Consider the following 15,321-nt stretch of genomic DNA (forward strand, 5'->3'; position numbering starts at 1 on the left):
GCTCTCTCTCCTCACTTCTCTCTCTCTCTCTCTCTCTCTCCTCACTTCTCTCTCTCTCTCTCTCCTCACTTCTCTCTCTCTCTCCTCACTTCTCTCTCTCTCTCTCCTCACTTCTCTCTCTCTCTCTCCTCACTTCTCTCTCTCTCTCTCTCTCTCTCCTCACTTCTCTCTCTCTCTCTCTCTCCTCACTTCTCTCTCTCTCTCTCTCTCTCCTCACTTCTCTCTCTCTCTCTCTCTCCTCACTTCTCTCTCTCTCTCCTCACTTCTCTCTCTCTCTCTCCTCACTTCTCTCTCTCTCTCTCCTCACTTCTCTCTCTCTCTCTCTCCTCACTTCTCTCTCTCTTTCTCCTCACTTCTCTCTCTCTTTCTCCTCACTTCTCTCTCTCTCTCTCCTCACTTCTCTCTCTCTCTCTCTCCACTTCTCTCTCTCTCTCTCTCCTCACTTCTCTCTCTCTCTCTCTCCTCACTTCTCTCTCTCTCTCCTCACTTCTCTCTCTCTCTCTCTCTCTCTCTCCTCACTTCTCTCTCTCTCTCTCCTCACTTCATATATTCATATTCATATTCAAGCTGCTTTATTGGCATGAAAAACATTGTGTCAATATTGCCAAAGCAACAATGTATACAATATACATTGTAACAAAATTGTAAATGATAGCAAATAATAATATAAAATGGTAGTAAATAATAATACAAAAATAAATACAATAAAATGGTAACAGTCTACAGTAAACATTAATAATTATAGTAATAACAATAATAGTAATAATAAGTAAGTTACTGTTTACTATGCAGATGTTATTATTCAGTGTCCCTCAGGCTATGGCAGGAAAATACATATTTGGCTGCAAGAGGAGCCATTGCTCCTTCGCCCATGAGTATTCTTAGTTTTTCTTCTGGGTTCAATTTGTAAAAATGTGGAATATATGTAGTCATTTCTGTGAATAATGAATCTCTTTGTGAGGAATATTTATCACAGTAAAGGAGAAAGTGCATCTCTGTCTCTACCTCCCCTGTCATGCAGTGACCACATACACGCTCCTCTTTGGGTAGCCATGTCTTTTTATGTCTGCCGGTTTCTATTGCCAATCGGTGGTCACTCAGCCTGTACTTGGTAAGGATCTGTCTCTGCTTCGTATCTCTGACAGAGTAGAGATAATCAGCCAATTCATATTCTCTGTTTAGGGTCAGATAGCAATTTAGTCGGCTTTGGGATTTTGTTTCGTTTTTCCAGTATTGTAAGTATGATTCCTTTGATTGGTTCATGATTTTGTTTATTGGAATTCTTTCTTTTGAAGCAGTGCTGGTGTCAGCTTGATTGGTGAGGTCCAACACCAGCTGACTGAGAGGGCTCGTTTCTGGGCTCAGCTCTTGGGCTTGAAGTGCTTTAAATTGCAGACTCGAATTTGGACTTGAATTTAGATGTAGCCAAAATTTTAATGATCTTTTCTGTATTTTCATTATTACTGGAAAACGGCCCAATTCTGCCCTACATGCATTAGTTGGTGTATTTCTCTGGACTTGTAGAATTTTCCGACAGAATTCTGCATGTAGGGTTTCAATTGGATGTTTGTCCCACATTTTAAAATCCAGTTTATTGAGTGGCCCCCAAACCTCACTTCCATAAAGTGCTATTGGTAGGATTACACTGTCAAATATTTTAGTCCAAATTCTAATTGGGATGTTGATTTTGAATAATTTCATTTTTATTGCATACATTGCTCTGCGGGCTTTTTCTTTGAGTGCCTTCACTGCCATATTAAAGTTTCCCGATGCAGATATGGTCAGACCAAGGTAGGTGTAATTTTTTGTGTGTTCAATTAAGGTGTTGTTCAGGGTGAATTTACATTTTTGTTTCTGACATCTGGGTTTTTTTTGGAAAATCATGATTTTAGTTTTTTGGAAATTTACTGCCAGGGCCCAATTATGGCAATATTGCTCCAGAATATTAATGTTTTGTTGAAGACCTTCTTTGGTTGGTGATAGAAGTACCAAGTCATCAGCATATAGCAGGTATTTCACCTCTGTGTCAAATAGTGTGAGTCCTGGGGCTGGAGATTGGTCCAACATGTCTGCTAATTCATTGATATAAATGTTGAAAAGATTTGGACTCAAATTGCAGCCTTGTCTCACACCTCGACATTGTTAAAAAAATTCTGTTCTTTGGTTTTTGATTTTTATTGCACACTTATTTTCTGTGTACATACATTTTATTAAGTCATACACCTTACCACCAAGCCCACTTTGTAGAATTTTGTAGAATAGCCCTTCGTGCCAAATCGAATCAAATGCTTTTTTAAAGTCAATAAAGCAAGCAAAGATTTTGCCCTCTTTTTTTTGGTGGACGTGTTTATTAATTAGTGTGTGTAAGGTGTATATATGGTCAGTAGTGCGATGGTTAGGGAGAAAGCCAATTTGACATTTACTTATTACATTTTTTTCTTGAAGAAAGGTTTGAATTCTTGAATTCAAAATGCTACAGAAAATCTTTCCCAAGTTACTGTTGACGCAAATTCCCCTGTAATTATTGGGGTCTGATTTGTCTCCACTTTTGTGGATAGGGGAGATGAGCCCCTGGTTCCAGACATCAGGGAAGCAGCCAGAAGTTAAAACCATGTTGAACAATTTAAGCACAGCATTTTGCAACTCAGGTGTGCTGTTTTTCAGCATTTCATTTCTGATGTTGTCTACACCACAAGCCTTTTTTGATTTAATAGATTTTAGCTTTTCATTTAGTTCTTGTTGGGTTATTGGGTAATCTAATGGATTTTGGTTGTTTTTAATGACTGATTCCAGGATGTTCAATTTTTCTTTAATTTCTAATTGGTTCTGGTTTAAGTCTTTTTGTGGGATGTTTTTGTATAGATTATCAAAGTAAGTTTTCCAAATTCCTACATCTTGTATGGCTAATTCTTGTGGCTTTGTTGTGCTTAAATTGTTCCACATGTCCCAGAACTGATTTTGGTCAATTGCGTTTTCAATTTCATCAAGTGTCTTGTTGGTATAATTCAATTTCTTGCATTTCAGTGTTTGTTTATACTGTTTCAGAGTTTCAAAGTATTCATATCGTAGCTCTGGGTTGTTTTGCTGCTTATGTTTTTTGTTTGACATTTGTCTTAGGTGTTTTCTAATTGTTTTACATTCATTATCAAACCATTTGTCAGAAACATTTTGATTTTTGCTTCTGATGTTGCATTGCTTTGGTTTTCTCAAATTTGCTTTCGATGCTGCTTTTTGGAATATGCAGTTGATGTTTTGGGTAGCTGAATTGACACCATCTTTATTGTTTTGGTACTGTGAGTTATTGAAAAACTGTATAGAGTTCATCATTTCATTTGAGTTCAATGTTTCAATGAATGCCTCTGCACTGTTTGGAGCCCATCTGAACGATTGGTTTATGTTGTAAAGTTTATTGGGCTGTTTTTTTGAATGAATATTGCCGGTTAATTTCTTCAGAAACACGTTGATCTGACTGTGATCTGACAATGGTGTCTGTGGTCTGACAGTGAATGCACTAATGGAGGAGGGGTCAATGTCAGTGATGGCATAATCGACTACACTTGTCCCAAGAGCTGAGCAGTAAGTAAACTGACCTAAAGAGTCCCCTCTGATTCTACCATTAAGCATGTACAGGCCTAAGGCTCGACAGAGATGTACTAACTCTTTTCCATTTTTGTTCAGTATTTGGTCAGGACTGTTTCTATTATTTATAATAGGGCTACTGTACAAGGAGGGGTGTCCAAATATGTGGTGGTTACCTCCCGCATCAGTGTAGTCAGGCTCAGAACCTGTTCTTGCATTGAAATCTCCACAAAGAAGCACTTTACCCTGCGCCTGAAATGTAATGATTTCTGTCTGGAGATTGTCAAAAAACTGATCATCATAATATGATGAATCTGAAGGAGGAGCATAAGCTGCACATATGTATACATCATTGTCACAATAGATTGTACCTTTGTTAAGTTTTAGCCAAATGTGAGTGGTACCTTTTTTCATTTCATTCATTGCTAAGTCCTGCTTATGCCAAATGATGATTCCACCTGAGTCTCGGCCCCGTTTAACATTTTTATGTTTGATTGATGGTAGTAAACTTTCTCTATAGCCTGAGGGACACTGAGTATCTATGTCTCCACGACACCATGTTTCCAGTAGGATTATGATGTCCTGTCCCTTGATGTTTTTAATCAATTCTGGATTAGTTGTTTTATAACCAAAATGTGAAGAGTATAGGCCCTGGATATTCCAAGAGCTGATAGTTAATGATCTCATTTATAATAAGTGATATTCACTGGTTTGAGTAAAGTACATCGAAAAAAACCAAAAAAAATAAAATATGTATATATACATATACATACATACATATATACACACATACATACATATATACATACACATACATATATATATACATATATATATACATACACATACACATACATACACATATATACATACATATACATATACACACATACATACATACATACATACACACACATACACACACATACACACACACACATACATACATACATATATATATACATATATATACACATACACATACATATATATATATATATATATATATATATATATATATATATACACACATACATGCACATACACATATACACACATACATACATACATACACACACACGCGCACACACACACACACACACACCATTACATATAATAATTATTATAATACCGGTGTCAATACATTTAGGAATATTTGTAAACAAATGAATAAGAATGGAATAAGATTGCATTGTACTTATGTTATGTGCAATCTGCAACCCTGTGTGTTTGTGTGTGTGTGTGTGCGCGTGCGTGCCCGTGTGTGAATTAAAGGGACTGTCTAGCTCAGTAGTCTGCATATTAGTTGCAGTAGTTGGCGCACCTCTCCTATCTCTGATTGTTCTAGGGGTCTTCTGCCAGAGGTTACCTCAGCATATGTAGGCTGACGATCTAATTGATACATGGTGTGGACTGCATCATGTGGTCTACTTCCCTGAAGGGCAGTGTTCTGACCGACCCTGGAGTAGTGGTCAGAGCTGTGTTGTGATGGGCTGGGTCTAGTAGAGCTGTGTTGTGATGGGACAGGTCTAGTAGAGCTGTGTTGTGATGGGCCGGGTCTAGTAGAGCTGTGTTGTGATGGGCCGGGTCTAGTAGAGCTGTGTTGTGATGGGCCGGGTCTAGTAGAGCTGTGTTGTGATGGGCCGGGTCTAGTAGAGCTGTGTTGTGATGGGCCGGGTCTAGTAGAGCTTTGTTGTGATGGGCCAGGTCTAGTAGAGCTGTGTTGTGATGGGCCAGGTCTAGTAGAGCTGTGTTGTGATGGGCCAGGTCTAGTAGAGCTTTGTTGTGATGGGCCAGGTCTAGTAGAGCTGTGTTGTGATGGGCCGGGTCTAGTAGAGCTGTGCTGTGTTGGGCCTGGTCTAGTAGAGCTGTGCTGTGTTGGGCCTGGTCTAGTAGAGCTGTGCTGTAATAAGCCATGTCTGGCTCTTTTCTCCTCGGGATGGTGGAGGTACTGTTGTTTCAGAAGGTGGGGCGGGGGACCTTTGTTGCTGGGGTGATGGGTGTGTGGGTCCCTGCCAAGTGTTGCATCTTTTAGGTCCTTGGCAAAGGTTCTGATACTGTCCTGATCAAGATGTATATTATCATATAAGTGTTGACATGTCAGAGTGGGGTGGTGAGCCGTTCTGACGTTGAGCAGTGAGGCACAGTCCACAGTGATCTGTTGATTTATTTTGTCGATCAACTTTTCTGGGAAGTCTTTTCTTGGTAGGAGGGTGGACACAACTATATTGGTTGTTGGGAACATAGCCTGTGCCCGTTCTGCCACTCTTCTCACTGCCCCAGATACATTTTCACCTTTGGCATGAAGGTCGTTTGTGCCAGTGTGGATGATGATGTTGTCAGGGGTGTCAATCCTGGTCTGACTGAGTAGCTGCATTGCACTCTCAGTTGTAGGACACCAGAACTTATACACCTGGTGTCTAGGGAATAATCTTTCCTGGACTAAGAACTTCCCATTTGAATCAATTAGAATTGCAGTTGTGGGTGATTGTCTGGGTGGAGCAGACTGGGAGGCTGGTATTCTGACCTGGGCTGGAGCAGACTGGGAGGCTGGTAGGTTAACCTGGGCTGGAGCAGACTGGGAGGCTGGTATTCTGACCTGGGCTGGAGCAGACTGGGAGGCTGGTAGGTTGACCTGGGCTGGAGCAGACTGGGAGGCTGGTAGGTTAACCTGGGCTGGAGCAGACTGGGAGGCTGGTATTCTGACCTGGGCTGGAGCAGACTGGGAGGCTGGTAGGTTGACCTGGGCTGGAGCAGACTGAGAGGCTGGTAGGTTGACCTGGGCTGGAGCAGACTGGTAGGCTGGTGCAGTGTCATCCGGCTGTGTAGTGGAGGCCATGCTGGTCTCAGGTTCTGCTTGTGTTGTACCAAGCTGGTGGACATGTTTTCTAGATGCAGAGGACACAATGACTCTCTGCCGGTTGAGGGTGTCAATGTACCTCTCTTTTTGTTCGAGCTCCTTTCTAGTTGTGCTCAGATGGTCTCTGAGGTCATCATCATCACTTCTCTCTCTCTCTCCTCACTTCTCTCTCTCTCTCTCCTCACTTCTCTCTCTCTCTCTCTCTCCTCACTTCTCTCTCTCTCTCTCTCCTCACTTCTCTCTCTCTCTCTCCTCACTTCTCTCTCTCTCTCTCTCTCTCTCTCCTCACTTCTCTCTCTCTCCTCACTTCTCTCTCTCTCTCTCTCCTCACTTCTCTCTCTCTCTCTCTCCTCACTTCTCTCTCTCTCTCCTCACTTCTCTCTCTCTCTCTCCTCACTTCTCTCTCTCTCTCTCTCTCCTCACTTCTCTCTCTCTCTCTCTCTCCTCACTTCTCTCTCTCTCTCTCTCCTCACTTCTCTCTCTCTCTCTCTCTCCTCACTTCTCTCTCTCTCTCTCTCTCCTCACTTCTCTCTCTCTCTCTCTCTCCTCACTTCTCTCTCTCTCTCCTCACTTCTCTCTCTCTCTCCTCACTTCTCTCTCTCTCTCCTCACTTCTCTCTCTCTCTCTCTCCTCACTTCTCTCTCTCTCTCTCCTCACTTCTCTCTCTCTCTCTCCTCACTTCTCTCTCTCTCTCTCTCCACTTCTCTCTCTCTCTCTCTCCTCACTTCTCTCTCTCTCTCTCTCCTCACTTCTCTCTCTCTCTCCTCACTTCTCTCTCTCTCTCTCTCTCTCTCTCCTCACTTCTCTCTCTCTCTCTCCTCACTTCTCTCTCTCTCTCTCCTCACTTCTCTCTCTCTCTCTCCTCACTTCTCTCTCTCTCTCTCCTCACTTCTCTCTCTCTCTCTCCTCACTTCTCTCTCTCTCTCTCCTCACTTCTCTCTCTCTCTCTCCTCACTTCTCTCTCTCTCTCTCCTCACTTCTCTCTCTCTCTCTCTCTCCTCACTTCTCTCTCTCTCTCTCTCTCTCCTCACTTCTCTCTCTCTCTCTCTCTCTCCTCACTTCTCTCTCTCTCTCTCTCCTCACTTCTCTCTCTCTCTCTCTCCTCACTTCTCTCTCTCTCTCTCTCCTCACTTCTCTCTCTCTCTCTCTCCTCACTTCTCTCTCTCTCTCTCTCTCCTCACTTCTCTCTCTCTCTCTCTCCTCACTTCTCTCTCTCTCTCTCTCCTCACTTCTCTCTCTCTCCTCACTTCTCTCTCTCTCTCCTCACTTCTCTCTCTCTCTCCTCACTTCTCTCTCTCTCTCCTCACTTCTCTCTCTCTCTCCTCACTTCTCTCTCTCCTCACTTCTCTCTCTCTCTCTCTCCTCACTTCTCTCTCTCTCTCTCTCCTCACTTCTCTCTCTCTCCTCACTTCTCTCTCTCTCCTCACTTCTCTCTCTCTCTCCTCACTTCTCTCTCTCTCTCCTCACTTCTCTCTCTCTCTCCTCACTTCTCTCTCTCTCTCCTCACTTCTCTCTCTCCTCACTTCTCTCTCTCTCTCTCTCCTCACTTCTCTCTCTCTCTCTCTCCTCACGTCTCTCTCTCTCTCTCCTCACTTCTCTCTCTCTCTCGCTCTCCTCACTTCTCTCTCTCTCTCTCCTCACTTCTCTCTCTCCTCACTTCTCTCTCTCTCTCTCTCCTCACTTCTCTCTCTCTCTCTCTCTCCTCACTTCTCTCTCTCTCTCTCTCTCCTCACTTCTCTCTCTCTCTCTCTCCTCACTTCTCTCTCTCTCTCCTCACTTCTCTCTCTCTCTCTCTCCTCACTTCTCTCTCTCTCTCTCTCCTCACTTCTCTCTCTCTCTCTCCTCACTTCTCTCCTCACTTCTCTTTCCTCACTTCTCTCTCTCTCTCTCCTCACTTCTCTCTCTCTCTCTTTCCTCACTTCTCTCTCTCTCTCCTCACTTCTCTCTCTCTCTCTCCTCACTTCTCTCTCTCTCTCTTTCCTCACTTCTCTCTCTCTTTCCTCACTTCTCTCTCTCTCTCTCTCTCTCTCTCCTCACTTCTCTCTCTCTCTCCGCACTTCTCTCTCTCCCCAGGTTCTGCAGCCCGTGTGTTCTTAGGAAGGCAGAATGCAGACCATGAAGTGTGTAGTGGTGGGGGACGGTGCTGTGGGTAAAACATGCCTCCTCATCTCCTACACCACCAATGCTTTCCCAGAGGAGTACATCCCCACCGTGTTTGACAACTACAGCGCCCAGGTTCACCTGTGTTTTCCTCTGTCTGTGTTTTCCTCTGTCTGTGTTTTCCTCTGTCTGTGTTTTCCTCTGTCTGTGGGTTCGTCTGTCTGTGGGTTCGTCTGTCTGTGGGTTCGTCTGTCTGTGGGTTCGTCTGTCTGTGGGTTCGTCTGTCTGTGGGTTCGTCTGTCTGTGGGTTCGTCTGTCTGTGGGTTCGTCTGTCTGTGTGTTCGTCTGTCTGTGTGTTCGTCTGTCTGTGTGTTCGTCTGCCTATGTTTTCCTCTGTGTGTGTGTTCGTCTGCCTGTATGTGTTTTTTACAGCTGGGTTTTACATCTCTGTGTGTGTGTGTGTGTCGCAGATGACGGTAGATGGTCGCAGCATCAGCCTCAACCTGTGGGACACAGCCGGACAAGAGGAGTACGACCGCCTCCGTACTCTGTCCTACCCCCAATCCAACGTCTTCGTCATCTGTTTCTCCATCGGGAGTCCTTCCTCCCACGCCAACGTCCGCCACAAGTGGCACCCGGAGGTGTCTCACCACTGCCCCAGCGTGCCCATCCTCCTAGTGGGGACCAAGAGGGACCTGAGGAGTGATGGGGAGACGGTGAAGAAGCTGAAGGAGCAGGGTTTAGCTCCCACCACACAGCAGCAGGGGAACAGCATGGCTAAGCAGATAGGAGCGGTGAAGTACATGGAGTGTTCTGCTCTGACGCAGGAAGGGGTCAGGGAAGTGTTCAGCGAGGCAGTACGGGCCGTGTTGTATCCCCTTACCAAAAAGAATGCCAAGAAGTGTGTACTGTTGTAGTGAAATGGGTTGGTGACTGGGACTTCGGAAGGAGGGGACTAAGGGAGGGACAACGGATGGAGAGAGTGAGGAGAAAAGACTGGAGAGAGACTATGACGGGGAGCAAGTTTGAGTTTGTTGGAGGAGATGGACTCAGGCCCCTCTGCCTCTCAGGCCCCTCTGCCTCTCAGGCCCCTCTGCCTGTAAAGACTCTTGATTCAGCTCACTTCTCTCCTTCCTCCAGTACCCCTCAAAATCAAATCAGGACCTCAAAGCCAGTTCCACTGCATTCATTTAGTTCCTTCTTACTCTCTAATCAGGGAAAAGCTTTAGACCTGGGACACCAGGTGGGAGCAATTCATAATCAGGCAGAACTGAAAACCAGTTGTAGTCTGGACCTCGTAGGGTCAGAGTTGAATACCCTGGCTCTATTCTTTTCCTCTCTTGCAGAGTTTAATCCACTTCTCATTGTATCACCAAAGTGACTATGCCAACAGAGCTGCAGGGGAGAATATAGTCTTTCTCTCCCCAGTCTGCTCAAACTCCTATTAATGTTATCAATAGATATCACTTGATTTGTAGCAACGTTTCTAAAAGATGCTTCTGCCTTAGCTAATACAAGCGGTCTATTTTGTTCTGTGCGATCCCTTCTTGTTAAGATGTTTCTCAATGTTCCATAATGACAGATCCCCAACCTGATAGAGCTGGAGAGACGAGCTTTAGTATAAAGCTATCCACTCCCTCCATCACAGCCTTATCCAGTCAGCTATTCAGGATACCCATTGAGTGCTGTTGAAACCACACCTGGAAATAGCCTATAGGTTTTGGGCATCTTGTTTTGTGCAGCTCTCTGCTTTAGCTAGGTGTCCAGTTTGCCTTCTTAATTTACCTCCAAATGACCCTAAACCTTCTTAATTTACCTTCAAATGACCCTAAACCTTCTTAATTTACATTCAAATGACCCTAAACCTTCTTAATTTACCTCCAAATGACCCTAAACCTTCTTAATTTACCTCCAAATGACCCTCAACCTTCTTAATTTACCTCCAAATGACCCTCAACCTTCTTAATTTACCTCCAAATGACCCTCAACCTTCTTAATTTACCTCCAAATGACCCTGAACCTTCTTAATTTACCTTTAAATGACCCTGAACCTTCTTAATTTACCTCCAAATGGACATTAGCCTAATCCAATTATGCAAGGGCCAAATCAACGGGGTTGTGGGCAGACATTTTAAAATAAATGAATCGATTGGTTGGATGAATGTTGTGAGTTTTTATGATTAATGCTGACAAGAATGATGGAACGACAGAAATATCAGATTGTTGGTTCCGGTTATTTATGCAAATGACATTTTATGTGCCTTATTGTATGATATTTGATTTTTTAATTTTATCTACCTTTTTTAAAATCTAGATGTATATGCATTAGATCCCAAAATGATTGTATTAGAAATATGTTGTGTGTGTGTGTGTGTGTGTACTAGTCTCTGGGAGTAACTCAACATTACATCCTCTCAGAAGAACCAAAGCTTTTTTCAGAAGGTGCCATGAAAAAAACCTTTTGACTTGACACGATGTTTCCTCCCTTTGGGGCCGACGCGGAACCGCCGCGGAACCGGATGTAGCTCTAGAGCTCACATCAGAGAGGTGGTGTGGGTGTTGTGGTGTGAACTTGTGTTCACAGCCTTCAGCGTTTGCTACTAGAATGTGATTTATGCTACAGCCTATATGATGCTGGTAAAAGAGCGGTGGGGTTTACAGGCTATGTGATAACTGACAACGGCAGCAGGAAGTAGGGCTCAGATTCCAGTAACTGTACGTTATTTAGGCTTGTCTTTTTTATTTTTGCATTTTTTTATTAAATGAATGAACCCATGGGTGGTTTTTATAGTCTGGAAAGGGTATCATACTGAAAATGTACAGGGCCAAACCTTCTGAAGATATATATAAGTGTGCATCACAAATGGCACACTACTCCCTTTTTCTAGTGCATTACATAAGTAATCAGGGTGTCATTTGGGACTTACAGTGTATGAAAGCCTAAACCAAGAGGGCAATAAAACCTTATTCCTTTTTTTTATAAAAACATTTATTTTTAAATCAATTTATTCAGGTGATCAGCTGTTAGTTTGAATGTACACCTAACCAAACCAGTCATGGGTCTGCTCTTCTAGGTAAGGAGAGAGATGCAAATGGTTATTTATCTCTCAAGTTGCAGAGGGAGTTTGCTTCATTCTGTCAAGAGAAGTGAGGTGGAGGTCCTTCAGGGCTTCGTGGAAACAGATGTGTTAGTTTGACAGATCACTGTGCTGTGTAGAGGATTGAATGAAAGTGTGTGTCTGTCAGTGGAAATCCTGTTACCGTGTCCTGATTTCACTCTCTGAACATGCTGTTAAACATCACACACCTGGGGCCTTTCCGTCTTACAGCTGTGTGGTGTGTGTGTGTGTGTGTGTGTTTCCCAAATTCCAGGGGACCCCAAGGCGTGTGTATTTTGGTTGTTGCCATGGCACTACACAGTTGATTCAAATAATCAAAGCTTGATGATTAGTTGGTTATTTGAATCAACTGTGTAGTCCCATGGCAACACCCCCGGGGGGGGGGGGGTACTCCATTTATTATACACTGGGAACTTGTTTTATCTGTAGAATTTTTGTAATTATATATAAAAGTGTATTTGTATAAATGAACTAACAATGAGATTATTTTTTAACTATGCTAAATACAATTCTTATACTGAAATAGTGATGTGCTATTCCCTGTGTGGCGTTCTCTGCTTCTGCAGATGGGGAGTTTGTGGGTGACAAAACGCATCACGGCAAGAGAGACGAAAACATAGACAACGAGACCTAAGAAGACAACATAGCAAGGCTACACAGCATGGTGCGGCAGGTAGCCTAGTGGTTAGAGCGTTGGACTAGTATGACATAGTAGACCTAGAACACAGTAGACCTAGAACACAACTCTAAGCACCAGGCCATGACACAGTAGACCTAGAACACAACTCTAAGCACCAGGCCATGACACAGTAGACCTAGAACACAACCCTAAGCACCAGGTCATGACACAGTAGACCTAGAACACAGTAGACCTAGAACACAACTCTTAAGCACCAAGTCATGACACAGTAGACCTAGAACACAGTAGACCTAGAACACAGTAGACCTAGAACACAACTCTTAAGCACCAAGTCATGACACAGTAGACCTAGAACACAGTAGACCTAGAACACAACTCTAAGCACCAGGCCATGACACAGTAGACCTAGAACACAACCCTAAGCACCAGGTCATGACACAGTAGACCTAGAACACAGTAGACCTAGAACACAACTCTTAAGCACCAAGTCATGACACAGTAGACCTAGAACACAGTAGACCTAGAACACAACTCTAAGCACCAGGCCATGACACAGTAGACCTAGAACACAACCCTAAGCACCAGGTCATGACACAGTAGACCTAGAACACAGTAGACCTAGAACACAACTCTTAAGCACCAAGTCATGACACAGTAGACCTAGAACACAGTAGACCTAGAACACAACTCTAAGCACCAGGCCATGACACAGTAGACCTAGAACACAACCCTAAGCACCAGGTCATGACACAGTAGACCTAGAACACAGTAGACCTAGAACACAACTCTAAGCACCAAGTCATGACACAGTAGACCTAGAACACAGTAGACCTAGAACACAACTCTAAGCACCAGGTCATGACACAGTAGACCTAGAACACAACTCTAAGCACCAGGTCATGACACAGTAGACCTAGAACACAACTCTAAGCACCAGGTCATGACACAGTAGACCTAGAACACAGTAGACCTAGAACACAACTCTAAGCATTAGGTTCCAAGTGGCTACATGTACTGTATGTATTCATCCCCTTTTAAAAGATACATTGAAGGCTACTGTGGCATATTTATCAGCACAGACTTTGATGGAAATGACAATTTGCAGTACTAAAATACATATAATCTATACATTATAGTTGGTGAGTACATGACCATCCTTCAACACAAGATGGCGACAAAGCCCCTCTGTTTTGTTCCACATTCCCAGATCGACTCTCTTCCCTGGTTTACACACTGATGTTACACAACCTTCTACATTCAGAGGCAACGTCCCAAATGACGTTCTATTCTCGTTATAGTCCACTACCTTTGACCAGGGCCCGCATAGGGTTCTGTTCAAAAGTAGTGCACTACAGGCAATAGGGCTCTGTTCAAAAGTAGTGCACTACAGGCAATAGGGCTCTGTTCAAAAGTAGTGCACTACAGGCAATAGGGCTCTGTTCAAAAGTAGTGCACTACAGGCAATAGGGTTCTGTTCAAAAGTAGTGCACTACAGGCAATAGGGCTCTGTTCAAAAGTAGTGCACTATATAGGGAATAGTGCCATTTGGCACACTGACTCAGAGTTCAAGTTCCACCCTCGTCTTCTCTCTGAGTCATCCTTCAACTCAACAGACACCTACAAGTTCCATCCATTCTTCCTGCTCTAGAATATCGAAGTGTTGCTAACGCTGAAAAATGGCTGTGACCTTTGTGGGCGTTGGCGCTAACCACATGATAGATGTGTTGAACTTCACCAACAGACTCCCACAACAGTGTGCATATTCTCTGTCCTGAAATGTTTTATTCCGTTCAGGTTTGAGTTCTATTCAAGAGGTTGACATTGTTGGCACAGAATAGTGAGAAGGCCTATTTCACATTTAGTAGATGCAACGACATGCCAGACATTAGAGCTGTGACCATGAACCGAAAATGATCAACAATGACCATACCAATCACTTATTGCAGGATTTTTGCTCATATGGTTTGTTTGGATAAGTAGCCTATACCAGACAAATGTGATGTTTGAAATTCATGTTTGCTAATAATGTTAATGGGCCAATTGATGGCTTCAACCATCAGAGTAGTAGTAGTGGTTTAAAGAATCATTTTCAAATGTGGTGCACATTTATTTGATTAACTTGTGGTTCTATTGATCATTATTGCATCAATTTAGACAATTTATCGCAATATGTATTTTGGTTGATATCGCGCAGCTCTACAAGACGTGCGTTGAAGCTACTAGACGAAATTGATGAAGACCAAGGTCTTGATCGATCACCAACCCAGCTGAAATCAGGGAGGTTTGAAGGCAGGACCACCTTCGTCTATAGGACTACAAACATGCTTGTTACTCTGGTGCAGAGCGGAGGACAGCTAAGTTACTCTAGTGCAGAGCGGAGGACAGCTAAGTTACTCTGGTGCAGAGCTGAGGACAGCTAAGTTACTCTGGTGCAGAGGACAGCTAAGTTACTCTGGTGCAGAGCGGAGGACAGCTAAGTTACTCTGGTGCAGAGCGGAGGACAGCTAAGTTACTCTGGTGCAGAGCGGAGGACAGCTAAGTTACTCTGGTGCAGAGCGGAGGACAGCTAAGTTACTCTGGTGCAGAGCGGAGGACAGCTAAGTTACTCTGGTGCTGAGGACAGCTAAGTTACTCTGGTGCAGAGCGGAGGACAGCTAAGTTACTCTGGTGCAGAGCTGAGGACAGCTAAGTTACTCTGGAGCAGAGGACAGCTAAGTTACTCTGGTGCAGAGCGGAGGACAGCTAAGTTACTCTGGTGCAGAGCGGAGGACAGCTAAGTTACTCTGGAGCAGAGCGGAGGACAGCTAAGTTACTCTGGAGCAGAGGACAGCTAAGTTACTCTGGTGCAGAGCGGAGGACAGCTAAGTTACTCTGGTGCAGAGCGGAGGACAGCTAAGTTACTCTGGTGCAGAGCGGAGAACAGCTAAGTTACTCTGGTGCAGAGCGGAGGACAGCTAAGTTACTCTGGTGCAGAGCGGAGGACAGCTAAGTTACTCTGGTGCTGAGGACAGCTAAGTTACTCT

General features: G+C 43.8%; 1 protein-coding gene across 4 annotated transcripts in view; it reads left to right on the forward strand.

Moving 5' to 3' along the window:
• Window positions 1–12,181, forward strand: part of LOC110504367 (rho-related GTP-binding protein RhoG) — a 666,992-nt gene extending 654,811 nt beyond the window's left edge. For all 4 annotated transcript variants that reach the window (XM_090220122.1, XM_090220121.1, XM_036969969.2 and 1 more), the window contains exons 2-3: window positions 8,513–8,674; window positions 9,010–12,181. In XM_090220122.1, coding sequence (XP_090076248.1) covers window positions 8,546–8,674; window positions 9,010–9,456 — 576 coding nt within the window. In that variant the 5' untranslated portion in view covers window positions 8,513–8,545 and the 3' untranslated portion in view covers window positions 9,457–12,181. The remainder of the gene's footprint in view (window positions 1–8,512; window positions 8,675–9,009) is intronic.
• The last annotated feature ends 3,140 nt before the right edge of the window (window positions 12,182–15,321 follow it).

This window comes from Oncorhynchus mykiss, chromosome 25 (genome assembly GCF_057628025.1).
Source record: "Oncorhynchus mykiss isolate SJ-2025 chromosome 25, ASM5762802v1, whole genome shotgun sequence".
Taxonomy (NCBI): Eukaryota; Metazoa; Chordata; class Actinopteri; order Salmoniformes; family Salmonidae; genus Oncorhynchus; species Oncorhynchus mykiss.